This window comes from Pocillopora verrucosa, chromosome 5 (assembly GCF_036669915.1).
Source record: "Pocillopora verrucosa isolate sample1 chromosome 5, ASM3666991v2, whole genome shotgun sequence".
NCBI lineage: Eukaryota > Metazoa > Cnidaria > Anthozoa > Scleractinia > Pocilloporidae > Pocillopora > Pocillopora verrucosa.
The window spans coordinates 22299522-22325958 of NC_089316.1; the positions used below are offsets into that span (position 1 = coordinate 22299522).

Sequence of the window (26437 nt, forward strand, 5' to 3'; positions counted from 1 at the left end):
TTTTCAATCTTTACCTGATTGATGGAAAGCAAAGACTGGAGAAACATTATCCTTGACGTTCTAGTAGAAATAGATATACTTTCCGTTACAGTGCGTACTTAAGTATGTTTTTAATTCAAAACATGCGTATCACCATGCATACGAACTGACAGCTGGAAATGACCCGTCGGATGTTTCTTTTGACCTAAGGAAAATGCGCAAGCATTTAGTTTAATGTTTGGAGAGAGGTCGTTTTTGAACCTTTTCCGCGATAGTCGAACACCGCTAGATTCAAGTAGAGACAAACTAAGCTCGAGTGTTGGGACGACATGGTACGGTGCGAGTTGTCCGAGGAATGGTTACACGTGAACTGCGAGAGATGTAAGACTGCCCCGAAAGGCGAGTGGCTCTGCATCGTCTGCAGACCGCCAGACTCTAGACGTCTTTGTAATTGTTAAGGTGTTATTTCGGATCCCTCAACAGTTAATAATCGTTAAAATTAGAAAATAAGCTTGAGTTCGATGTAATAGTCTCCACTTTTGTTAAAACGTAGACATTAATGTTGATTTGCATCCGAAAATAAGCTGAGAGTTCCAATAGTTCAGAATGGAAACATTTTTACTTATCTTAGGCTTTACGAACGACTTGTAGCAGGAGTAGTTACTTCGTTCTTGTTCAGAAACTGTTTAATGTTATTTAAGCAGAAAATCAGCTAAGTTAATTTTTGTGATTGGACGCAATAGTCTCTACTATTGTTATGACGTTTCGTACCAATGTTGATTCGCATCAGAAGAAGCAAAGATTTACTGTAACAATTTCAATAATTCGAATGCAGTAGTTTGTTCGCATCTAATTCTTACGTATACTGTACGACTCGCTCTAATAAATGCGGCAGAATTGGAATGAAATGGCTGTTTTCTTTAACTTTATTGAAGAATATTGTGTTGTGATTGAAAAGAACATCGACAAAAAGCTTGCAAATAGAATTAGTCACCAAATATGATACAAACGATGCTTAAGAGGAAAGTTTGGTAGGGGGGGGTCCAAATCCGCTGTGACACCGGGTCTTATGACAGACCAATTTTTCTTTTGGCTCAAAAAAATCGGCTGGAAAATCAAATTGCTTCAGACCGGAAATGAAAATAAATTGAGCTCATACGGTTGTATTTCAACAAGTGAAATGCAAGTGTCCATCACACAGAGGAAATTTGAGCAGTGATATTGTGTTCAGTCACGACACTTGCCATACGGCCGAACAAGGTAACAGTGACTCTAAGGTTTCCTTTGTTCGGCGCCCACAGCAGGCCAAATTGGGGGTGTTTTGCCCAGGTCCTGAAGGAAGGAATACTGCTCACTTCTCGGCATTTAATGGCCGTAAGCTGTAGCTTCGAACCGCATGCGATGAAAACGTTAGTGTGAATGATGAAACTTCGCGCTCTTTTCCACGTTCGTGACTTTGCCGTCAATATTGAAAGTCATTCCTTTCAACTGTTGACAGCTTTGGCGGCGGGCTCCTTTGGTTTTTCGATATTTGGGAAAATAGGTCAGCCCCATCCAAGCACACCGGCGTCTCTGATGTTTTTTCCCGGTTTTGGAATTTTTGAACAATCACAAATGAGAGGTCGCATTAGAAAACTGATGTGTTGACAGATTTTAGTCCATAGAGTAATCAATTTTCTGCCAAATTGTTTGTAATGCGACCCAGCCCTTAATCGCGTGACATTTGAGAGGCCTGAAATATTTTCCGCAAAATTAAGGAGTGTCCTAGCGGTTAGATTGTCCACAGTCTGTCTTTGGTTTTTTATTTGTTGGCAGCAGTTGTTGTTCATTTTGCTGAGAGGTAAGAATTATGTTTAATATAGATAAGAATTTCGCTCACTTGTAAAGTGTAGCCCCGCTAGACTTCTGCAACGCGAACAAAGATAATTCAGCCAAGAACTCACTCTCTCCGCTCGATCGAACTGAATTCATTTTCCCCTGAAGTGCTTCCGCGGTCATTTCTGTCAATTCACTCAAACTTTTTGAGTATTCAAATGTTTTTGAACTCTTCAATATTCGCTGGTTTCTCTTTGTATTTTGAGTTTGTGGGTTTCTGATCTATTGAAGTTTCATCTTAAGCGACGCTCGTCAAATGCAGAGCACGAAGACATAACGATTTTGATAAAGTAAAACAAAGACGCGTTCAGTCGGCCTTGTGCATGAGACGAGTTAAAGTTACACACTCTCAACAACAGGGAAAAGGAAAACAGTGACTGTCAAATAAGATGGCCTTAACGGAAGTTTTGATCGAAGATTCTCTCAGGAATGGAAAGAATAAAGGGACAAACTGTTTCTGATCGTCTTGAAGAAAATCAGCTCTGATCATTAATCCTTCTGTCTGGTAGTTGTTCAGTTTTCAGTTTTTCGCGTTAAGCAATGGAAGTGTTTGAACTGATGACAAAATACTCGCTTAATTCCATAGAGTGTACTTGATTTCATCTGACAGAAGTTAGAAACGAACTCAAAATCTCTTGAATCTGTAAAGTAACCAAATTGATGCTTGATTGCTTTGATCTAAATGCAGGTATGTCAGGTATTTGATAAAATAAATTAAAGTTGCTCGCTGTCTGCTTCAGTGATTGACAAGAGGGTCCCGCATACTCTTTATGTGAAACACGACTGGGCGATTTTTTTTTCCTCGTGAATCGTGAATTGAATTGGTTTTCCTTTTCTTGAATCGTGATTAAAGATAATAAGATCTTTTTAGGTCCACGTGAAGTAATTTTTTTTAAACGTGACCTGTGAATGAAGAACTGAATTAAACGTGATTCGCGAACTATTTTGTTTTGCGCGATGAATTCCCAGCTTTTTGATGGTTTTGAAAATGTATTATTCTCGAACAGTAGTGGTTAAGTTTTGACCAGGGTTGTGTCAGGACATGAACTTGACATGGATTAATAGGAGTCATAAAACAGACCTCTAATAGTCCTTGAACAAATAATATGAGACATTCTGTCATCATTTGTCACTTAGGACTGTTCAAGACTAGGAAAATTGAAAATTTAGTCAGGGAATTTGGTCTCTTACTTTCATGTGAAATGTCTCAAATGCGTGAAGGTGAAAAAACTTTGATATTATTCGTGATGTGTGAAAAGGCCAAATATTTTTATGTGATTGAGTTTTACAAAGGGGTAAGTCCGAACCTCTGACAATGAAAAGATACAAGTCAAATTCTTAGAGACCTTTAAACTCAGTTCTTTGTGATTCATTAACAATCTTTCTCATTAATATATTTAAGTACCACATCATACTTGTAATGTGCATTTCAAGCCAAAAAATTTCAATTCCAGTATTAAATGGCCAGTTGTCTCTTGGTTGTAAAAAGAACAAAAACTTTCCTGTACATATTCAATAATTTTGATCATTATCCAGAAGATTTACAATGAAAAAGCTGATTGGTGAAAAGTATTCAATCAATATACAATAGTGTGTGAAGTTGACATGATAAAATGCAATATCTGAGGCTTATACTGCATTTATCTTCTCGAGATCAATGTCTGCCTAGTTTCCAAGACCTTAAAGTTTAGTGTTCTCAAACTTTTGAAAACCAAGAGAGATGCTCAAAATAGCTGAATGCCTCTAAAAAATTTATAATAAAACAATTATTTAATTCAGTTTTTGATATCATGCTCAACCTCATTCAATAATCACCTATTACTCTGGAGTCAAGACCATGGATAGACCATAGTCACCCACGTTTCTGCTATGGTTGTTCACAGGACTTCCTGTTGTCCAATTCTGTTTGTAATAATACTCTTGATTAACGAATCAGACAACTGTTATCAATTAATCACAATATAATAAAATCTGAGAAAGAAACTATAGACATCCATTATACATTTTCATAAAAAACAATAACAACAACAACTAACTCGGCAAAATGCAGGACAACAGTGTGCACACATCACACATTCTGTCCCCTTCCACAGGCATGACATGATAATTGTCCCTTTAATGGTCCTATAACACAGTCCAATGACAAGCATGACACATACACTGTACTATAGGTGCTCAAATTGGGCTGGAGATAACCAATCATGTTGAAGAATTTTGTTATAGTTTTGATTAACAGATGAAAGTTATATTTTCAGATGAAAGTTTTTCCTCCTCAACATTTTTTAATTCTGATATTTGCAAATTATTGAGCCCTGAAAAGGAAGTAAGGATTTTTTTATTGCACTGAGACAGGGTAGCCTATATTAAAGATCCATGGTTTTCAAAATGGTTGATTTTTTTTTTGCAAGTCAACCCTGAGGTTTTTTTAACCATTACTTGTTTGTTTGAAAAAGCAACAAATGCATTCAGTACATATTTGGGGACATGAATTATTTTGTTCTTAGGTAAACACTCTCATTCCCTTGACCCTTTCACTCCCAAGATCTCTTTAGTAATTCTCCCTACTGTTTGCCATACCATTCTTATGATGTAAGTTTGGAGAATTTGGTATTGGATCATCTAATAATCCTCTAACTGATATTTTCCTTTGTTCATATCACTTACAATATCTGCTTGATGTTGTGTTAATATTTTGTAAGGAGAATTCCTGTAGTGGTCACTCATGCAAGGTGAAGGGTTGAATAAATATGTTATACATGAGTTTTGATGTTGGTTTATGATTGCAGTTGTAAAATTTTTAACTTGAATTCATTTTGCTGAAAATTAAATATTCAAGAAGCCAGACACAATTTTTAAAGTTTTGGAGACAATCCCTGATAGATTTGTTGATTAATGAAGGATCTTAATTGATTTTACAGTCAACTCTCTGCTAACAGACACTCTCGTTGGTGGCCAGTTCTTATTATGGACACTTTTTTCAATTCCTCATTTTTCTGCTTAGTACCAATTGAGTTCTTTATCATTATCCTTAGTTAATTGATATAAACTTTTTCTTTTCACATTCCCTTCTTAGTTAAGCTTTTATTGATAAACATGAATAAGAAATTAAAACCAGTTTTCTCTACTCTTTGTTATTTTTTTATTTCATCAACAACATTCAACACATAACATAATGAGTACAGCAACTATGGGTGATTTGGATGATATTTCATGAAAAACATGTCTTCAATTGAAAATTGTAATCTTAAAACCAACATGCTGCTAGACAAACTCTGTAAAAAAAAACCAAACAAAACAAAGAGCTCTCATTCTGATTATTTTTGTATCAAAACAGTGAATATGTCAGTGAGAAGAACTTATCCAATCAGTCTTTATTAAATAACTAAGACCATATTCTGATGAATTCACTCTGTTAATTACAAGTAAGAATAGCTTACAGAGGATAAAATCAAACAACAGGTCTGAAAATTAGCAACTTGTTCTGAATATCTACAGCTTAGAAATCATTCATGCTTTGGTTTATTTACAACTGTCTTAGGTTATCACATGAAAACAAAACCAACCATAGATTTGCACTAATTATTTCTTTCCTGTTGGATATTAATTTTGAAATGGAAGTAGTAATTCGTATGTTTTTGGAAAAACAGCTTGGAAAACTCAGTGTATTTAAATTCAAATATCTTTCTTGTTCATAATTGCCTTTTCGTTAACATACATAACTCAAGCAATTGTTTATGAACACAAAAATTATACAATTAGATTTAAGTTGAAATGTTTCTGATGAAAATAAATAACTCAAGACCCTTCACGCATAAGCATCCGGTCCTTTACTCAAAATGTTTAAAAGAACACTGAAGGGTGGATGCCTTCCAAAGATAATGTACTACGGGGAATAAATCATTACCTTCGTTCAGTAGATGTTAAATTATAAACCTCATTTTTGCCAATTTTTCGTTCGATTGTTATTATAAATGCCACAAGAAAGTTAGTTCAAGTTACTCACCTTTAATGACAGCTTGTTTTTTTCGTTCTGACAGTTACATTACTGAGACATGGATTCCCATATTTCTAAAGAAAAGCTGAGAAGTAAGATTGTAACAACTTTTTCCGGAAGAAAAAACTTAGATCTGTCAAAGTGGGATTTGCTTGAATTGCCTAAAGCGGTGCTGGAATTAACTGAGTTGGAAGAACTTGACCTGTCATGGAATAAACTTAGAACGATACCTGAAAATGTTGGAAAACTAAATAATATTACGGTACTTAGTGTAAGCGGAAACAAGCTGTCCACATTCCCTGCAAGTTTGACACAGCTGAAGAAACTCCAATTGCTGTTCATCTCAGATAACAAACTAACCACCATCTCTGATGCTATTGGTGAGATGGTGGCACTGCAGCTACTGGATCTGAGTTACAACCAGTTGACTGTGTTGAGTCCAGCTATAAAACAGCTGAAGAAACTCAAATGGCTGTTCATCTCACATAACAAACTAGCCACCATCCCTGATGCTATTGGTGAGATGGTGGCACTGTGGGAACTGGATCTGAGTTACAACCAGTTGACTGTGTTGAGTCCAGCTATAAAACAGCTGAAGAAACTCAAATCGTTGTTTGTAAATGGGAATCCTTTTACAGTTGAAGAAATGAGAAGTGTTGCGGAGCTAGAAGATAGAGGAATAATTGACCGAGTATATTCAGATCTCCAAGGTGAGTAAAGGAAATTTCTGTTCACATTATTGTTGTGACGTGTGCATTTACTAAATTGGTTCTAATGATTGACTTGCAGGTGGTTATTCTGCTTGTTACTGATTATTACAGGTAGCTGGCGATAGTTAAACTGTAAATACTGTCACAGTTTTTGTGTGATTTAACAAAGTTGGCATCACTTGAGAAATACATGACATTTGTAATGGAAGTTTTTGTTCCAATATTGAAAAGCTTTATTTTAACAATTTGGCTGACATTGAAATTTAAGTTCATCAATAAGGAAATATGATTTGATGTGGAACCAAGAGAGTAAATGTTGTTACAAATCATTCTACGCAGTTAGGAATTACTGTTTTGAGTTTTCTTTCTATTGGAATGGAATTACGAAATGATAAAATGTATCCCAAGTTAATTCACTGTTAGGAATTTTTTTTTTAATTTTTCCTTTCCATTTGGTTAATTTGAAGTGTTTAAAAATTTAGTAACTTGTGGCTTATCAAACACAATTCATAAACTAATGTGATTAAATTTTGTGAATTAAGTTATAGGCATAGCTTGAATTTGTTATTAGCATGACTGAATCCTGATTATTATTTCCATAGAATTTACACTGCAGGTGTTTTTTGTGTAATTATTTTTAAACTTACAGTTGTTACCCTTTGGAAATATGTGCTTTTTTTTTTCGTACACAATCAATTAATTGGTTATTGACTCCTCACTACTCGGCAGAATTGATTTAAGTCCTTGCCTCTCTCTTGTGTGATCAGTCACAAGTGGTTCTAATTCTTATTGTTCTGAAACATTGAGTCAGTTTAGATTTGGTGTGCATGTTCTCAAACTCATCACATTTTATGCCAGAAGAATTATTATGTGTAACTTTTATGTAATAGTGGAATAAATGCATTAAGATCAGAAAAAAATAAACAATTTTGATAGTTAAGTTTATATATACCAGCCTTTAACTCCAACATTATTCATGTTAGGCATTTATAGTTGTTGATTTGTCAACCTTTACCTTTAGTTTGCTTTCTTTTTCAATTAATTTTTAGAAATTTATCAATGCGCAAACTACCTTTTTCTTTGTGTTGTTAAAACTCTTTCTTATTAGGCCCAATGAGAGAGAGACTTAAAGCACAGCTGGCTTATGAAAGGGCTTTGCAAGATGGATATGTCATGGTTTACCGTGGCAGAATATTACTCATTGGTCAGGATCGAGCAGGTAAAACCAGTTTAAAGAAGAGTCTGCTAGGCCTTCCATTTGACTCTGAAGAACAGAGCACTGAGGGGATTGAAGTGGATCCTTCAAAGTGTGAAATTGATGTTGACCAAGCTGCAAGGAACTGGCAGTCCATTGGTGAGAATAAACCAGGACTATTGGAATGTTCTAAAGATGTGGCAAAGATTGTTGCAGAGAAACTTTTTACTCAAGAAGATCATCATGCTAGAAAAATGTCTATGCAGCAAGAAAAGGTGAGACAAAAAGACTCAGATAAAAGTTCAAAAGAAGATTTTGAAAAAGATTCAGCCCACATATCACCTGCAGATTTTGAAAAGGGATCTTTAGGTAGTTACAAACATGGCAAAAAAAAGGTAATATCAGAATTTTAAAAATGTTCTTCACACACATGTTTAAGGCAGCTTTTTATGACAGTATAGTTTTAAATATTTAATGTCAAATGAAGATTATGTGAGCCTTAAAGTGAAGCAAAAATTAAAATTGTTCAATTTTTTTAACTGATTTTTTTTTACTTTGCAGTGGTCTTAGCCAAAAAACAGGGAACTGCTTGAAGACTAAACAATAATTTCCCTCCCAGTACATGTACTCTCATTTTATCTAATTTACATCAAACTTTGACACAGTTATTTGAGATGTGTAATGAGTTTGCTGGTGAGACTGAATCAGTGTGGTACTGAGAGTAAATAATTTCCCCTTATTTGATACTTTACTTAGGTTGAGGATAAAGAAGATTACCCATCAATAGATGCTATGGACAACATGCCAGAGGTAATTATTGATGTTGCTCAACCCCCTGATACTGAGAAGCATGTTCATCAGTGGTTGGAGTATCTCAAAGGCAAAGACATCAAAAGTGGTTTATTCCAAGAAGAATCCTATTACACTATGGATTTATGGGACTTTGCAGGGCAGCACCTGTACTATGCCAGCCATCCTATCTTCTTATCACAGCGAGCACTGTACATATTGGTGCACAATCTCAGCAAGCCTTTGGATGCTACAGCTGAGCCCTGCATGAGACAAGGTAGTAATGATGTGAAATTGGAAAACCCTAACAATGAAACAAACATGGAGAATTTGCTGTCATGGCTGGCTACAGTACACAGTGTTGCCCTGGCAACTGATGACCCAGATGATGATACACAACATAGGCTTCCCTACCTCCGCCCCCCGGTGTTTATTGTTGGAACACATGCTGACAAACCAGTTGAAGACATAGCAATAATAAAGAAACAAATACAGGAGAGAATTTCTGGTATGAAATATGAGAAGCATGTGGTCAGACCCTTATTCTGCATTGACAACACTCAGAGACCAAACTTCATCAAGAAATTTATCCAGAAGTTTCAAAAGCTGAGAGGAAAACATAAAACAGGTAAGATATTTGATGTCATATTGTATCCTTGACAATAATTGATGGTTTAATAATTGGTTACTAGCTTGTCTTTGCATCAATTCTTCGAACACTTAATTTGTGACCATTTTTTTGTTTAATCAAAGACCCATTTCTGACCCTCCATGGGAAAATGGACATTAATACTTTTCATTTAAACTGCAAAACCGTTTACCATCTGCTTAAATCCATTTAAATGGTTCATGAAAGTGTTTAAACAATTTGCTAATCCATTTAAAAATAATTGCATCCGTCTAACCCTTTTGCTAAAACATTTAAGTGCTGTGCTAGTCCATTCAAGAAATTTTGCATCTGTTTAAGAAATTTTGCATCCGTTTAAAAAAATTTGCATTTGTTTAACACTGTAGCAAAAACTTTTAGACAGTTTCCTTCAGTTGTCTGTTTTAAAAAAAATCTATCTGATCAACATTCCAGAGAAACTTTAAACCGTTTGTTTGCCATTCTGTTATGAGCAGTTTGAAGTATCAATCCCACGTTTGGTTGATACTTGCCAGTTCTTGAAATGCAGAATGACCATATATTATTTTGGTTTTATCTTTTCCATGATCATAGAAAGTGAGTAATCGTCCCATTCTTGGACAAACAAGTTAAAATATCCGGTTGTAGAAACGTAGAGCATCAAGAGCCAAGGAAGCCATTCATTTGACTATGATACTGCCATCAATATTGTTTGATCAGAACAGTGCACCTGATCTTTGTTTACATATTTGGAGAAGGAGAAGGAGCAGGAACTATTATGAAAAAGCTATTGTTTCTTAATGTCAGTTCATCTACCCTGTCTATTTAGCAGGCTTAAAAATTATCACAAATTCTCAGCAACTGGAAAGCTATTTTGTTGTGGTAAATTGATATCAATGTTTATAGATTGATGTAGATTGTTGGAAAGCATTGAGCATGCAATAATTATTATTTGACTTACATTTACATGTCATCCAGCAGTTGTGTTGTGTGTCATAATTTTAAAACGTTGGTAGACATGCAGAATGTTTAAGAGGGAGTGGTAATTAAGGGAAGGATACTGTCTTGGTTGAATGACTTCAGGCTTATAGTGCAAGCTTAAGTTAGAATTGTTTAATTTTTTTATTAGCTGCAGTCTTCTTAGCTTTCAGTTACTTTATGTACCAGCATCACCATACTAGGCCATATACATTTTTGCTGACATATCCATTAATTTCAGAGTTTGAAATAAGGAACAGAAGATGATTTGGGGAGTTGAAGAGTTTATCATCTTAGCTATGTTGTCAGCAATGAAATATCAGTAATCACAAATGTAGGATACAAACTATTCTCATTGTAAACACATGTTTCTGTGTTACATTATGTTTTGCATTCATTTTCTAAACATATCCAGCAGAGGAAGAAGGAAAAGCAGATGGAATAAAAGAATTGCAGAACAAAATCCTGGAGGTGTTGAGGCAGGAGCCTTATATGGGAGAGAAAATACCTGTCAGGTAAATGAAAGTAACGTTTTATTTGGCAAACCTCAATTTGTGGACTTTGGGATTAATGTTATTCATGTATTCAAGTGGTTATGAAAAGTTTTTTGAAGAGCAGTCAGTGTTTTCATTATTAATGTATATGAACACAAAAATATTGTACCTACCCTAGTTTGAAGTTCATCAAAAATAATTCTTAAAACATAAGACTGTACGAATACACAGCAGTCATATAAGTGCAAACAAATAAAACTCTTATTCATGACATCATGACAATATTGTGTTTTTTAGAAAGGTGTGAATGTCTAATGGATATTTGAGAAGGCACAGCTCTTTGAATTGAGATTGTTTATGTGAAAAATAGAACGATGTTTGAACTCTCGTTAACAGGGCGTGAAATTGCGCCTAATACAGGCGCCAATGCGACTAAATTTTTCACTTTGACGACCAAATCCTGAAAGTTAGTCGCCAAGTTGGCGACTAGAACGTTTCATCATAACCTTACCAAGAGATATCGTGAATTAAAAAGATTTGCAAAGATAAATCCGCGGCAAACTTCCTCGTTAAGTTTGTTTCCAAAACGTAGCACATGCATCTCGATCGATTACTAGACGCCATCTTGGATTTAGATGAGCCTGAACGTTGTATATCACCATCCTAGTGTCTACTTTGTAGCACGTTAAAGATCTTTTCCCTAACTCAATTTTGGAGGGTCTATCTAGAACGCGGACAGCGTAAAGAAAGATTTTGTTTGTCTTTGAAAATGGCGACCAACTTGGAGAATTGGCTACCACTTTGAAGAATTTAGGAGCCAAGTGGCTATCAGAAAAAAAAGTTAATTTCACGCCCTGTCGTAATGTGTGGAGAAAGCTAGACCAAGGAAATAGATGAGTTAACACTGGAAGACTACAAATAAGCACATGTCTGACTGAAGTTAACATCCAATTTTTAAACCCAAAAACATTTTAATTATTCTGTTGCCTTCTAGATGGTTTTTGTTTGAAAAGGTGATTGAAGCTTTGGTGGCTAAACAGATTTATCACAGAAATCTGCAACAACTTGAGCACTATGCAAAGAAAGATTGTTTCATGAAAGATGCAAAAGAGTTTGAGTCCATGATCAGTTTTTACCATGGCCTGGGGATGATAATCAAGCACCGCAGTACAGTTGTACTAAAGGCTCAGTGGTTGATTGATCTGTTCAAACAGCTGATAACCATTCCACCTTTCAATAAACAGGTAGGAAAGAAATTTCATTTTTGAAAGGACCTAACTTAGAAAATGTTCTATAATTTAGACCAACAGAAAATGAGAGTGATATTTTTTAAATAAATCAGCAACTAATGCAACAGCTGTAATTCTTTGATCATTACAATTGTTGGACCTCAAATTATTTCATGTACCTTTTGCAGCTTTTCAGGTCATAAACTGATTTAGCCTTTTTACTTTACAAGAGACTTGCATTAACTTGCCATCACTAACAATAATTGTAGTCACACAAGTGAACAGTTCTTTTTACTTGCGCTAAATGGCTTCTGCGGTGGTGAATAACAACTAATAATCACCTCTGAGGAGCCTAAGATACAAAATTGCACATCAAGAGTGTAATCTCCGACCATTGGGATACATTGATTTTCTAGTTCTTTTACATACATGTTGGAAACATTCAAAAGGAACATTTAGTGGACTTCTCTTATCTGGAATTCCTGTTATTTATATATTTTGTAGAATGCTCGATATGCTAATTTCTGGCGGGAGCTTGAAGGAAGTGGCATCCTTAGCATGGAACATGTTGATTACGTGTTCTCCAGCTTTATTGGACCAGGAATCATTAGAGAAGACATCCTGGACATGATGGAGCAATTTGGTTTGATCGCTAAGTTCTCAGTTTCCCCAAATGAGGAGAAGTACTTTGTACCAGCTCAGTTGAAGTCATCACCAGTAGAACTCTGTAAGATGGAACCATCATCAACTGATCCATGTCCATTGTATTTCCTCTTTGTCCATGGCTTTGTCCCTCATGGCCTCTTCTTGCAGCTTGTCTCGAGATCCATTCGTTGGTGTTCAAAGACATGGGCCATGCATCAACCCACCCTGTACCAAAATGGGGCATGGTTCATCATTGGAAAAGATATTCATGATTTTGTCCTTATATGCAAAACAGGATTTGTGAAGGTAATCTTGAGACAAAAAGCACAAAGTCATCAGGTTGTAGGACAGAACTCAGTCGAACTAGCAACTCTTGTTCGTGAATTTCTTGAAGACACCCTAAAGAATTTGTCACAAGAAATGCCATACCTGAGAGGACTGCAGTATAAGTTGTGTGTTGCATGTCCAAACTGTCATCAAGGGAAAGAAGAAATGTGTCGTGCATGCTCAGACCACATGAAAACCACTTGTACACACAAGGACTGCCTCCACCTCATTGATGCAAATGAAGGTCAGCCGGACATCTGTAAGCGAAAACCTTGGGATATGGTAGAACTAGTTTGTGGATTGGAGAAATGGTTCTTGAAAAGAAGCCAGGTATTGACTGTAATGATCTTTCAAGCAAAGATTTCTAGCCTCAGTTTGATGTTTGCTTTGCTCCTCTAATTTACTTGATGTGAATATCAATTGGGCTGTTATCAGTGTTGACAAAGGGAGCGCTGATAGGTCGTCTTCCATTTTAAATATAAGTCAGAGAATTTGTAACAAGATGAAATTATTTTTGACTTCTATTCTTTTTCGTTTTACCTTGGTAAAGTATTGATCAATTAAAATTTATATGACCACAACCAAAGTTTTTTCAATGTAATTACCATAATGTTATATGACCCTTTTTTTCTTCAGGGTTTGTCCTCTACAAATGTATCTGCAAGATCACATGATGAAGCAAGTGAAATCAATCCAAAGAAGTCTGCCACAGCATTGAAGGTGACTCTCCTGGGCAGTGAGTGGAGTTCGTCAATGGGAGGCTTGTCCACCATCAACAGACAGCTTGCCATTCAGTTGGCCAAACACTCTGAGGTGGATGTTACTCTCCTTGTCCCACAGTTTGCTCGTTCTGAAGAAGAGAAGAGAATGGCATCAAGTCACAATGTTTCCATCCGGGAAGCCGAGAAACTTGCAGGCTTCAGTGATCCTCTTGAATGGTTGAGTTTCCCACCAGGAGATCTTGACATTGACTTTGTGCTGGGTCATGGTGCAAAGCTTGGTAAGCAAGCCCAAGTTATCAGAAAGTCTCACAGTTGCAAGTGGATTCAGGTGGTGCACACTGCACCCGAAGAACTAGGAATGTACAAGGACTATCCCATGGCCATTTCCAAAGGTGAAGATAAGAGTACAACTGAAGTGGAGTTGTGTAAGTTGGCAGATGCTGTTGTAGCAGTTGGACCAAAGTTGACGAAAGCCTACTCTTTTTACCTGCGCTCATGCGAGAAGCACCAGGATATAATTCAACTGACGCCAAGCACGTTCAGAGAGTTTTCCGACGTTAAACAAGCTGCAGTTGACATGGACAACTTTAAGGTTCTAACATTTGGCCGCGGTGACCCAGAGGACTTCAGCTTGAAAGGCTACGATATCTCTGCCAGAGCAATAGTTGAACTGAAAGACAGGTCTTACCATCTGACTTTCGTGGGTGCACCTGACGGTAAACAGGAGGAGGTTGCAAAGAATTTACTCAAGAGTAAAATTGATAAAAAGCAGCTGACCGTGAAGAAATTTGTGCAAAGCGAAAAGCGATTGAAAGAATTATTTTGTGAAGTTGATCTCTGCATCATGCCCTCTAGAACAGAGGGGTTTGGTTTGACGGCTTTAGAAGCGTTGTCTGCTGGTCTTCCCATTCTTGTCAGTGGCAACTCAGGATTTGGTGAAGCACTGTGCACTGTACCATTAGGCAAATCATTCGTGGTGGAGTCTGAGGACCCTCAGGAGTGGGCAAAGGCAATTGCTGGTGTGCGACAGAAGAAAAGATCAGACCGACTTCAAGATATTCAACAGCTGAGGAGGTCATATGAAGAGAAGTTTAGCTGGGAGAAACAGTGTGACAGTCTTTTGGAGAAGATGTGGGACATAGTTCATGGTGAGAATGTTTTGAATATCCTTCAAAAAGTATTTTGGGGGGCTACTTGGCTTTTGGTCTCTTATTAACTGCATTGAAAAGCATGAACACCTCATATAAAAAGAGATGTTGAACATGAATAGTAATCAATCGTTTTATCCTCATGTTGTTTACTGTGTTATTAAAATAAAAGCCTCTTTCTATCTTTTTAGCTTCTAAAAGACGAGACACAAGTTTCAGAGCTCAGCAGATCCAAGTTGTTGACACGTCAACCGAACAGATAACAGTGGATTTATTACTGACTCCAAGTGAGTAAAAGAATTTAATAACACATAATAATTGATATCCCCAAAGAAGTACAGACAGGTTACAAGGAGATCCAGTAATTTTCTTTCCTTAACTTTGGCTTCAGGCCAGCTATGCTTCGTAAAAACTTAACAAGGTACTTTTAACTTATGAGACATGTTTGTACTTATACTGATGCACTCTTCAGTCAAAAACGTAAAACGTGTACAAACACATTTTATTTCCTTTTACTTCCTGATCCGAACAGACGGCTTGGTGTTGATACAGTTGTCTTTCGAAGCAATATTAAAGTAATCACATATTCATACGGTAGAGGAAATACATCATAATACTTTTCAAGCCCGTACTTTAATTTCAGGATTCCTTTCTCCAGTTACACCGATATGAGTGTGGACCTCGTCGTTAATTTTTCCTCACTTCCTCTTCTCTCTTGATTATTAGTATATTCATTCACGGGCAGAAATCGAACTTAAAAAGTAACGTAACGGTAATTGACGGCTACAGCTTCTTTTTAAGGCTGAGTTGTTGGACAAAACAGAAGTCTGGTGGTTGAGCTATTTTCCTTTCTACCCTAAGGTTTCTTCTATTAGATTAAGAACTGTTATTTTCCAACAGACGATTGTTTCGCTTTTTTCGTGAAGTTAGATTTCTAAAAACCTTGTCTTTTCTAGGTTCTCTGGACCGAATCATTCAGGAACTCCACCGGATGCAATTCGATGCAAGGAAAGTCAAGAGCAGAACAGATCTATCATTAGGGCTGAGGAATATTGCATCAGACAGGGGCTTCAGAATATCTGACAATCAAGGATCAGGAAATTGCATGTTCTACGCCTTGTCCGAACAACTGGAAATTGTTAAGGGAATCAAAATTCCACATGGCGAATTGAGACAAAACTTAGTTCAGTACCTCAGGGGCAACCCAAAACTTGTAAGTTGATGTTAGTATGTCTAACAGAGTATGTCACGTGATGTTATTTAATGAGTATGATAAAGATATACCGATGATACAGGCTACTTGGCTAACATCACCAGAACCTATCCCAGTTTTCACAGCATGAAGTCAACCAGAAATATTGTTACTCCTCCTGTATGGAATGATGGTCTTTTTTTCAGGAGTTCTGATACCAGCTTGTACTCCTGGTTGAAAGGGGAACCTGAAATATTTAACTTTATTATTTGAGAAGCCACACAATGACTTTGGTTACAGTTTAATTCATATGTTGTTTAATGCGGTGTCTGAAGACGCAGGCCAACCCGGTTTTAGTCATTTGAATATTTAATTTTAAAAAAAGTTGGCTTTAAACTACCATCAGAAAATAGAATTCTAGTCATTCTCTTAATGATGGATCTTTTTTGTTGTTTTCCTGCTGTTTGCAAAGTGTTTTGATACATACACAGACGTTTTGAAAGACGTTTCAATCACAAAATTTGTTACTATGCAGTAAATTGCTACTCAAAGGTTGTCTCGTACCATTCTCATAGAATTACTACCTGACTTGTACTCCATGCGCTCAACTCCTATCAACAATCCTTTTAAGTTTCCTTCTTTAACTAATTCTTCTTACAGCCGGATGGAACAGATCTGTTTGACTTTGTCCATGGACATCAAACATGGACTGAATACCTAGTACACATGGAACAAGATGGCGCTTGGGGCGATCACGTGATTCTGTGTGCCGCAGCAAACTACTTTGAAACGTGCATTCGTGTGGTCAGCAGTCTATCCCATAGCAATGATGTAATCATTACGCCACATTGTCCAGTTGACGAAAGCAAGCCTCTCGTGCTGGGACATATTCATGAGATGCACTATGTCAGTCTTCAACCCGTGCAAGGTAACTGGGGACTATTGTCTGATTGGCTGGGAGCAACTCGAAAATCCTGGTGTTCTATTGGCTAATCCAATAACCCATTCGAAAGGTGGGAAACCGAGAGATGGCGGTTGCAGCTTTGGAAGAGTTTTTCTCTCATTCATACTTTGGTCGTTGTTTTTGTGGAGACCTTGCTACCATTGCGAAAATCTGACATGGTAGTCACAATCATTAGTGCCTAATGATCACTGCGGTGAACGGTGATTCATCCCTAATCAAAATGACAGCGAGTGATCTTAAAATTGGACGAAGTGCAAGCTTACACGAGTGCCGATCAAGAGCGAAATTTGAGGACAGCGAATCGTTTTTTCTTTTAAAATGCATTTTTTCGATATCGTTTGGGGTGGCAAAGCATAGTGGAGTTACCATAAACAATAAAGTAGATTCACCTTGAATAGAATTGCGTAAATTTGGTGTTCCTTTGAAATGATAGTCGTTTCTGGTGAAAAAAGGAAAACTTTGTGCCTGGCGAATTGGAAAAAAAACAGCACCATATTCACAGTTTTCATAATCCCCCTACAAATATTCGAGTTACGATCCAAAACAAACAGAGGCAGATGAACTTTTAGTGGAAATTCAGTGGCAATGGTTACTCGACTGGTTTTGATCGTTCAGAATGAACTATGGCCTCAAACTATGGCCTTTCGTAGCACGAGAGCGACGCGACAGTCAGTTTACTTCATGTAGAGTTATTTGGCTTTAAGTTCCCTAGACTTTGGTCGTGGAAAGGGATACATAAATTTCAAACAACTGGTAGTAGGCCTTTTATCAAAGAAGAGCTCCATAAGTACAAACAGTCATAAAAAGTAACAAGGCCTAGAAAAAAATGTCGCAAGCATGACACCTTAGTGCAGAGTACAGCGAAAATCTCATCATTAGTGGAACTTTATTCGATCTTTGTTGTGTCCATTGGTTGGTTAATTTTTCGGTTTTAGACTTCAATTGTCATACTATATTAATCGATGAGTCCGTTCAGCATGTTTTTGAAACATAATTGCCTCTCAGTGATGTTACGTAATTGTTGATACGACACGCCAGCGAATGTGGCTGCTTAAAACACGAATCATTTCTAGTTCTTTACGCTTTCTTGAGGCCAAATATCTGAAACGGGAGAGTGATGCAGCAATTGCCTTATTCTGAGTATAGAATTGTAAGTAAGGAATTAGGAGACCTTATTTAAACTAAAAATTTAAAGAGGCAAGGCGTGCGAAAGGTGAATAACAATAATAAGAAAACACAAAGTCCAGCAACCAGTCAGAGAACAGAGCATTCACATTTCTCGTTACCTTTAGTTGCAGAGTATCACTTCCATCAACTATTTACAATCTATTGACAGTTTTTAATGTCAAATTCTACATCTAACATTTGTCCACATGCATATGCTTATAATATATAGATCTAGCCAAGCCTAAAAGCGGAGTTCGCATTTTTTTTCCCGTACGTCTCAAGGGCACAACGCCTTGCCCCGGCCAGGACTAGAGTTTGGGTCGTCCGACTAGGAGCTCAATGCACTGACCACTGGACTACTGATCAAAGCCGTGGCGTTGGCGTGCCCGCGGTACAGTTGACAACGCATGTTAAAAGTAGCACCTTGTACGGTCGTAACGTCGTACGGTCGTACATCCAAATTTTTTTCGGCTTGATGGGTTACTACTATTTTGTATAATTATGTGGCTACGCTCCGCGAGCTCCGCTATCCTAAGATTTCAAGTTTTACTGAGACTTGCAACTTTGTATAATGTTATAAAGATCTGTTGTCACAACGTTACTATCGAACTGTGTCAAATAGCTGACAGGAGCCTATTTTGTAACAATCCATGTGGGCTCAATTGGACTTGTATATGTGACATGTTTTAGTGCATCAACCATCACTGTGTAATTTTACTGTGATTAGAAACTTGACTCAAAGTGTTTTGATTTTCTCCTTGAAATTTGAAATCATATCAACATTGGATAATCAGCGCTTTCGATTTGTTATACCTTTCAATAACCAGATACCATCAGCTCGTTTTCCCCTCCCTTGGACCCTTATTAGAACACATAAAGCAACCTTAAGTACTAGAGAAGAAGAAGAATTAATGGGACAAGATGCGTAACAAATCAACCCAAAAGTTGTAAGTAGTATAGTTAAGAATAAAAAAACAAAACTAAAGCTCACTTGAAATTTTAAATTAGGAAAGACTTGAACTAGAATGTGTTAAATGTGTTAAAGAAAGAGAAAACGTCATGGTTTAACATATTAAATTGAAGTAGCAACATCATCTAACCATTTCTTTGGCCAAAAGTAGGAAAAGGGGTTCAAGTATTCAGCTGACAAGTAACTAAGGTGACAAAACAATGACAATATTATTTCAATACATAAAGAAAAAAATTAACATAAACAAATAACTTGATTTTAAGGCCTCCCACATCCCTAAGCAGTGTTTTAATGCCCTCTTCTCTTTTGCTGTCAAACCTGTATGATTATGAGATAATAAAAACAATAAAAGCAATTCATGAAAATGAACATAATTATATAAAAACTTTGTATTTCACATTCTCCCTCCCCCTTCTCCGTGCCAATCAGAGTCCTGATAAACAGCCACAAAACCAGAAACTATACCTTTTCAACATTGTCTATGGGATAAAACAAGCATTGGATTTCATTCTTTCAACTGTTTTCCACAAAATAATCAGCACATACTTCATATGATCATACAAAATTTCATGTACCTTTCAACAAAATTTTTGACGGGATTATAAATGATATAAAAAATATCAATTGACTTCCACATCACTTTACATCAGCATTCCATTAAACATGAAACACAAATGCAGCATCAAAGGGAATGGGGTTCACTGTCCAATCCCTTACAGCTATAAATTTAATGTAGAAAGCCATTTGTTTGATTTTGGCAGGCCCACAGGCAGTAATAGTGGCCCCTAGACCAAAGTGAGTGTGACTTTCTAAAAAGCATGACTCCCCATTAGGTCCTGCCAGAATTGACTGGCGGCGAGATCAGCACTGTTGCAAGCTTTTTGTGATCTGATCTTGTCACCAGTTGTTGAAGGGTACCTGCGTAAAAGGAAAAGCTGTTGATCTGGTACTGGTCACCACATTTAACCACACCCGAAAACCCCAGCTGAGGATGATTTATTATCTCAGGGGTACTATAGGTTGGCTGCTGGTATCTAAGCCGATTGTAGCTCTGATTTCCATAGATCGGAAGGTGCTTGAAAGCACCAATAAAGCCTATTGGCGAGGGCTCCTGTGGTGAAGGCAAAACCCAGTTGACCAGCTGACTGAGACACTGAAATTACCCACTCAGCTACATCATTATTGACTTGTCTTTCCTGTACAATTGATGGGCACTCTGGAAAAGAAGTTAAAAAAGAGGTGTTAGCATTTGCTGCTTGTCTTCGGGCACACCGCAGGCATGTACAAGATACAGAACAAAGCTCTGATGCACATGGATTCAAGGAGCACAATGGACAAGATTTACGTGATGCTCCTTGTGAATTGAATGGGTAGTCTTGATTAATACTACTTCTGCTCACCACCTGAACTGGTGGGGATCTTTCCGAGACAGACATTACATGAAGGGTCAAGTTCTGAAAGATTTGTGCGATGTTTGCATTTATTGTTGAGGTAGGGAGGTCATCATCATCATCAGCGGTACAATGATCATTCCTATCTCCACTACCTAATCCCTGTTCTCCGTCAATGATATTTTCATCATGGTCGCTTGCTGTGTTTCTTGAGAGATTAACTGATCTATTTGCATGAAGAGAAAAAGACCTGATTGCATTTTCAACTCCAACCCTGCAGATAGGACAAACATTAGAGTCAGTTAAACATTCCAAATGATAGGAATGCCAGCATGCTTCAAAATTTTCCATGGTACATTTCCCGAAACTGGGCAGTCTGTCAGGTCACACCTTTTCTCCCGGTCAGGACTGGGCAAGAACTGAAAACCAAGAGGCATGTAGTCTGACCTTATGGTACATTCCACAAACAAAGGTCTCGCTTTTGCCCTGGTCTTCTAAGCGAGGGGTGAGCTGAGCCAGGAGTGTTTGCGATCAAACCAAAAATTTGCACAATTCTGGAGGCAATCCTTGAAATCAAAGAGGTGTTGTAGTAATCATCTATCATCAACAAAATTCGGATCCTATTTGCAATCAACAACGTGCACATCTTTGTTTTGTTTTCCAATTAACTTGGAATCTTCAGAGTCTTGGTTTGCCCTATATCTGAGTTTGTTTGAGTTGTTCTCTCGAAAGAGCTGGTCTCAGTGTTTGAAAGCCACTCGACACACCTTCCAGTCATCAGAACTAACTACTGATCTCACACCCTATTCAACACGCACAAGTAAGATTGACTACAAGTCTCGAACTCTATTCGGCACGTACATAAAACGCTCAGAAATCTTTCATGTCAAGTGAGAATGACTTGTCACACTCTATTTGGTGCGGTCAGAAAAGGCATATGTCAATTAAGGTTGACTACAAGTCTCATTCCCTAATTGGCACGCATAGAACACGCACATGTCAAGTAAGAGTGACCTCAAGTCTCGTACTTTATTGGGCACGTACAGAAAGTGCACCTGTAAAGTAAGATCGGCCTTAAGTCTAGCACTCCATTCGGACTCGATACAGACAGAAGATTTGTGGATTTCCTATCCTATTTTAAAACTCTCTTTGGGAAGCATGAATTTCAGTCTCGCAATGGATTCAACACGTGAATATAGCTCTTTTCTTTAACAATCTATTACTGTTGTAATACTGTTACTGTTACTCGTCAGCTTACCTGACAGCTGCGTATAATGAAGCTTGCCTAGCCTTACATGAAGCTACACGTTTTGAGGTTAAAGTTCAAATGGTTGAACTCATACATCGTCTCTTAATTTTTTGAGAGAGAAGCTTTGATATCTTTATATAGGTACATAGCAAAAGATTTTGCAACTTGAGCAAAAAGTTACGAATGGTTCTGTCCCGTAATTGAAAATGTATGTAGATATTTTGTAAGCACTTTTGATAATCAGCAATCGCAGATCGTTTTTACCAGGTTTTTGTAATTGTTGTTTGTAAGCACACACTATCATTTGTTATTACAACGTGGTAGTGATGGGTATTACGCATTTAGTTTATCTTCCCTTTATTCTTACGGTATCCGGTCACTTCGTTCCATGACCACTTCGTTCCAAACCACTTCGTTCCATCCTTACCATTTTCACAACCCGGCATTCTTGAAGTTCTACTGTCACTGAAATAACTCGGGAATTGGAAAATATAACTGACCCAAAACCGATTACGCTTGGAAATGAGAGTAAGAAATTACACTCAATTAAAAAGATGAATATTTTCTTAAGAAGAGGAACAAAATATGGCCAATTGAAATTTAGCCAGACGGATTTCTACTCAATTATCGTAGGCAGTCACTGAGTTGTTTGATATTCCTGCCGCAGTCTATCTTTTGGTCAAAAGTCACTCTTAATGATTGCTGAAAATTGAAACTTAAGGCTATGCAGTTCGACGAAGCCGTATCTTGCGTGACAAATATTGAGTAACCACATGATTCCGATTGCATAATCAGTCATAATTTATGCATCACGCCGCTCGATTCGGTATTTCACAAGGTACTCGTTATCGAGCGCCTGACTCAGAGCTCCCATAGCGCATCGACGTTATCTGAAAGCAACTAGCGGCGCGTTAGCGTCAACTTTTTTGGGGGGGCTTGCGCAACGATCTTTGCCAAAAAGGAGAGACTGTTAGTAGTCTAACTGTTAATTTCTCAGGGTATGTAGACTTCGTGAAATTATTTCTTGTTTATTATTAAACAGTAATAACATGATTTTTTTTCTTGCAATTTAAGTTAAATCAGCATTCGTAAATTTTGCAGAAATCTGAAATTTCAAAGAGGAGAGGAAAGCAAGATATTTTATTGCTATAGAAGTTGCTTGTAAATGACTTTACTTACAAATAGTTTGTAGATATCAGAAAGATATTAAAACTAAAAGTATGATGATTTTAGAGGAAAACTCTCTAAAACAACACCTGAAACCTGCTTTCTCCCTGGAGCAAAAGAACTTTTTTTTAAATATGTATTTACATTCGCCCAATTTAGCTAGGATTAGATTTCTGAAAAAGTTTGCTTTTGCAGTGATTTTTCTCACGGTAAATTGGCAAAAGTTTTGATCAGCATAAATGTGAAACTTTCTAAACTTGTGACATGGGGAACCTCTGAATCCATATAAACTCTTCCGAGAAATATTATGAAAATGTGTCATGATAACGTAATATCAACTTAAAGCATTATCAAACTTCCTGTACGTGGAAGGTTAAACCGAAAAGTGATTTTCAATTACCCTTTTTAAAAAGTTTTAAGAAGAAATATCAAGAAGCTGTTTTTGTTTGCAGATCACAACAATTATTTTCTGCATTTATTTGCGTTTGCCTTGTCTATCCAAGCCAAAAATTCGGAGAAGGAGACAGTTCCATTGCCATCTTTGTCCACACTTTTGAGAGCGATGGCGATCTGCTCCTCGCTGCATAGGTTCCATTCCTTGCTTCCAGAAGCCAACAAAGCTCGAAACTCTCTCCTGTCGATCACTCCACTCGCGTCTCTATCGTACTTTAGAAATTCGTCGGCAACTCTTCGGACGTAAGCGTATCGGTTTCGGTCGTCGATCACATTGAAACCTTCGCCGGCACGAAACCACAGTAAAAACTCTGTAAGAGAGACTTTCATATTTCCGTCTTTATCGACAAGCAAAAAACAAACTTCTGCCTGCTTCTCGTCCAATCCCATGTCTCGCAACATCGCTAAAATCTCGGTTTTCTCTAAGCATCCACTGTTATCCAAGTCGTATTTTCTGAAAATGCTCTTGATCACGACTTCTGGAACATCATCACGAAAGAGACTTTTACCAGCCATATCCACCGATGTAGACTTCAATGAGGAGCACAAGCCCAGAGGTTGTTTTCAAACACGGATTCACTCAAAGAGAGGTGTTTAAGTCTTGCAAAACCTCCAGGAGACAGTTATCCACATCTGTTAATCGCTGCAGTATTTATTTTAAGTGTTGATTTCCATTCAGCTTGGTTTGTTGGCGGACAAGCGTAACTCAATTGGGTGTAATTGACTCTATTGGGAGTCGATTCAGAAAAATTGAACTACAAATCAAAACTCGATGTGCAAAACAAAACATTCGTAGTTACCTTTAAAAATATATATACCTTAAAAAGACTAGCCATAAGAAATGAATAAATAATAAAGATGTTGAGGAAAATAATTGTGATCTTAGCGTGCCATTTTGAGCCGGCGATTTATCAAACCTGCTTGATTCTTCTTGGTGAAAAAAAAAAAAGGAAGAAGAAGACTACAGATATTTAAAGTACTCTTCAAAAAAGAATCTCAGCTTCAGATAATTCCGTCTTTGTTCTACAAATCTTCCCGTTTCTTTTGAGATGCAAATTTAGTCTAGATGGGGGCCATGAATAATGAAAACACTTTAATTTTTATTTGCATTTTATCCCCTTTCTTTTGATTTTCTGCATCTTTTGGCAAGAGCTTTAGTAGTCATGGACTTTTTAACCTCCTTAATCAATACATGACCAGCTCGTGAGGTCCCTGAGAGATCATTGGTCAGCATGCAGCTGCAGGTGCACTCTCCGTTGACTCCGTGAAATGTGGCTTAGGACGATATCTGACACATAATAAAATACGTGTTTATTGTTCATCGTGGTGTAAGATAGGAGATGAACTTTATTAGATTGTCTCACGATGGAGTCACTTTGGATGTTGATCGCGACGTTTCGACTGGAATACAGCTAGTCTTCATAAGGCGATGAGGTCGATTGTTTACGCGTCGCTATTTGTAGCACGTTGGTTTGTTGCTATTGGCGCATTACGATGCAGCATTAGAGGCACCATATTGCTTTATATTAAAGGGTCACGCCTGATCAGTGTGCTTTGCGCGATTAATTTGCGCAAACGATTAATTTAGGAAAGCGTCACGTGTTGTGTGATTCGGTGTTAAGTTTTGCGAAGAATCGTTGAGAATTTAAACACATTATGAGGAATAGTATGTTCATATTTCGAAATATCTATCATAGTAAATCGACCTTATTTCGTTCTCCATACAATTCCTCACAACGTGTTAAAATTCTCAACGGTTTCTCTCGTGACTTAGCACCGAATCACACAACGCGTGACGCTTTTATGAATTAATCGTTTACTTTGCTTGGGACGCCTGTGATTCGGGACCTCAATATTTTCCCCTCAAACCCACGTAGGGCAAAGGGTACCAAAACGGCCGTAGCTTTTACCAATATTTCATGGGGAAAAAAGAAAACAGGTGTCATTGCCCAGAAAGCAGCTAATCCGCTAATTTAGAAGAAATCTATAATACTACTAAAAATAAATTAGAAGATTGGAAAGACAGGCAAACGTCTACCATAATACGATCAAAATCGAGGCTGAAAATCCAGACTCAGAAATTATATTCTTGGGCACAGGAGTGGACAAAAGCGAGAGGAAAGAATTTTTAAAAGGGGAAGCTTTCCGAGAACAAATTTGTGACATTCCACGTTTGATACTAACTGCTACAGTGTTTCAAGATATACACTGAAATAGGAGCGGATACCAAGATGAAATTTTGGAGAAATTAATGTCTGAATTAATTTCATCGGGAGAAATTTACTACCGGAAATTAATTTTACTAGGAGCTGGAAAGGTCATTCAAAAACTTACAAGGGATTATACTTGCAAACGATCGTAAACGGTTCCCCGTCTAACGGTCACTCTGTTTGATTTTGCTCCGAAATGTTGCGTAGCAGGGCCTCTGCAAAATCGCTGCCTGTTTTCTTCCCAGAACCTAAAGTTCTCTGTCGCTCATTCCATGTTTTCAAGTTGATTTAGTAGGCCATATGAAATGGAAGCTTTTCACACGTGCAGGACGACCTCTTGTCGAGCAAGGGCTTCAATATCGCGAACCCGGAGTGAAAGCGACAAAAAAAGCAGCAAATAGACGATAGTCGTTTAAGAAAGTAGATGGGGGCATAAAAATCCTTTGTGGAAGTTCACTAAACGCAATCCTGGATAATGTCACATCTTCAGGATATCCTAACCGCGGAACGGTTGGCGCGTTGAAACCGCGGTCGAGAGGTCTAGGTTCGAGTATTACCTAAGTCACTGCGTTATGCTCTCGATATAGTCTACGTGTAGCCGTACCCTCCCCCCCCCCCCCCCGAGTGAAATGGAGTTTCTCCAGGGGGGAAGGTTCGGCTACACGAAGGCCACTCTTGGCAAGACCCTAAGTGGGTACTGGTGAACAATAAGGAAAGCGTCGAAGAGAAGTTACCAGAGATGGACTAAAATCGAATTTCATCCAGGGGGAAGTAGTAATACTCCTGGTTGCTCAATGCTATGGCAACAGGGATAAGCTCCAGCTAGATGGGCTACTTAGCACGAGACCACACTTAACCTTTGACTCTTAAATGAGTTGTCAAGTGGAATGAAAGCTGCAAGGAACACATCAGAGCAAAAATTGGCGTTAAAAGCACGAAAAAATCATTAACTTTTCTTCAGTCT

The 26437-nt window shown here is 37.6% G+C and overlaps 3 protein-coding genes across 5 annotated transcripts; 1 reads left to right on the forward strand and 2 right to left on the reverse strand.

The window, feature by feature from the left end:
- Positions 1-1723: 1723 nt before the first annotated feature.
- LOC131797872 (uncharacterized) lies at positions 1724-17293 on the forward strand. Of its 3 annotated transcripts, none has more exons than XM_066167648.1 (11): positions 1724-1819; positions 5892-6558; positions 7667-8148; positions 8510-9170; positions 10561-10660; positions 11634-11883; positions 12373-13170; positions 13477-14710; positions 14902-14997; positions 15667-15923; positions 16563-17293. In XM_066167648.1, exons 2-11 carry the CDS (start codon positions 5907-5909, stop codon positions 16893-16895), a joined length of 4863 nt encoding a protein of 1620 aa, XP_066023745.1. In that variant the 5' UTR covers positions 1724-1819; positions 5892-5906; the 3' UTR covers positions 16896-17293. The 3 variants fall into 3 exon arrangements, with proteins under 3 accessions (XP_066023745.1, XP_066023746.1, XP_066023747.1); XM_066167649.1 differs by having other exon boundaries at positions 10564-10660; XM_066167650.1 differs by having other exon boundaries at positions 7667-8028.
- Positions 17294-19660: 2367 nt separating this feature from the next.
- LOC131770589 (uncharacterized) lies at positions 19661-20745 on the reverse strand. Its single transcript, XM_066166501.1, has 3 exons — positions 20349-20745; positions 20167-20219; positions 19661-19852 (listed from the first exon to the last, which is right to left on the reverse strand). Exons 1-3 carry the CDS (start codon positions 20743-20745, stop codon positions 19661-19663), a joined length of 642 nt encoding a protein of 213 aa, XP_066022598.1.
- Positions 20746-22797: 2052 nt separating this feature from the next.
- Positions 22798-23852, reverse strand: LOC131770592 (uncharacterized). Its single transcript, XM_059086313.2, has one exon. It carries the CDS (start codon positions 23777-23779, stop codon positions 23273-23275), a length of 507 nt encoding a protein of 168 aa, XP_058942296.1. The 5' UTR covers positions 23780-23852; the 3' UTR covers positions 22798-23272.
- Between the last annotated feature and the right edge of the window lie 2585 nt (positions 23853-26437).

Excerpts from the sequence above, each read along its gene's own strand:
- LOC131770592 (XM_059086313.2), bottom strand. The coding sequence starts at position 23,779 with ATGGCTGGTAAAAGTCTCTTTCGTGATGATGTTCCAGAAGTCGTGATC.
- LOC131770589 (XM_066166501.1), bottom strand. The coding sequence starts at position 20,745 with ATGGAAAATTTTGAAGCATGCTGGCATTCCTATCATTTGGAATGTTTA. Across the intron at positions 20,220-20,348 it reads CAATTCACAAGGAGCATCAC|AGTGCCCATCAATTGTACAG; the intron begins GTAAATCTTGTC and ends CTTCTTTTCCAG. Across the intron at positions 19,853-20,166 it reads ATAATGATGTAGCTGAGTGG|TCAATTCTGGCAGGACCTAA; the intron begins GTAATTTCAGTG and ends TCTCGCCGCCAG.
- LOC131797872 (XM_066167648.1), top strand. The coding sequence starts at position 5,907 with ATGGATTCCCATATTTCTAAAGAAAAGCTGAGAAGTAAGATTGTAACA. Across the intron at positions 9,171-10,560 it reads GAGAGGAAAACATAAAACAG|CAGAGGAAGAAGGAAAAGCA; the intron begins GTAAGATATTTG and ends AAACATATCCAG. Across the intron at positions 14,998-15,666 it reads GGATTTATTACTGACTCCAA|GTTCTCTGGACCGAATCATT; the intron begins GTGAGTAAAAGA and ends TGTCTTTTCTAG.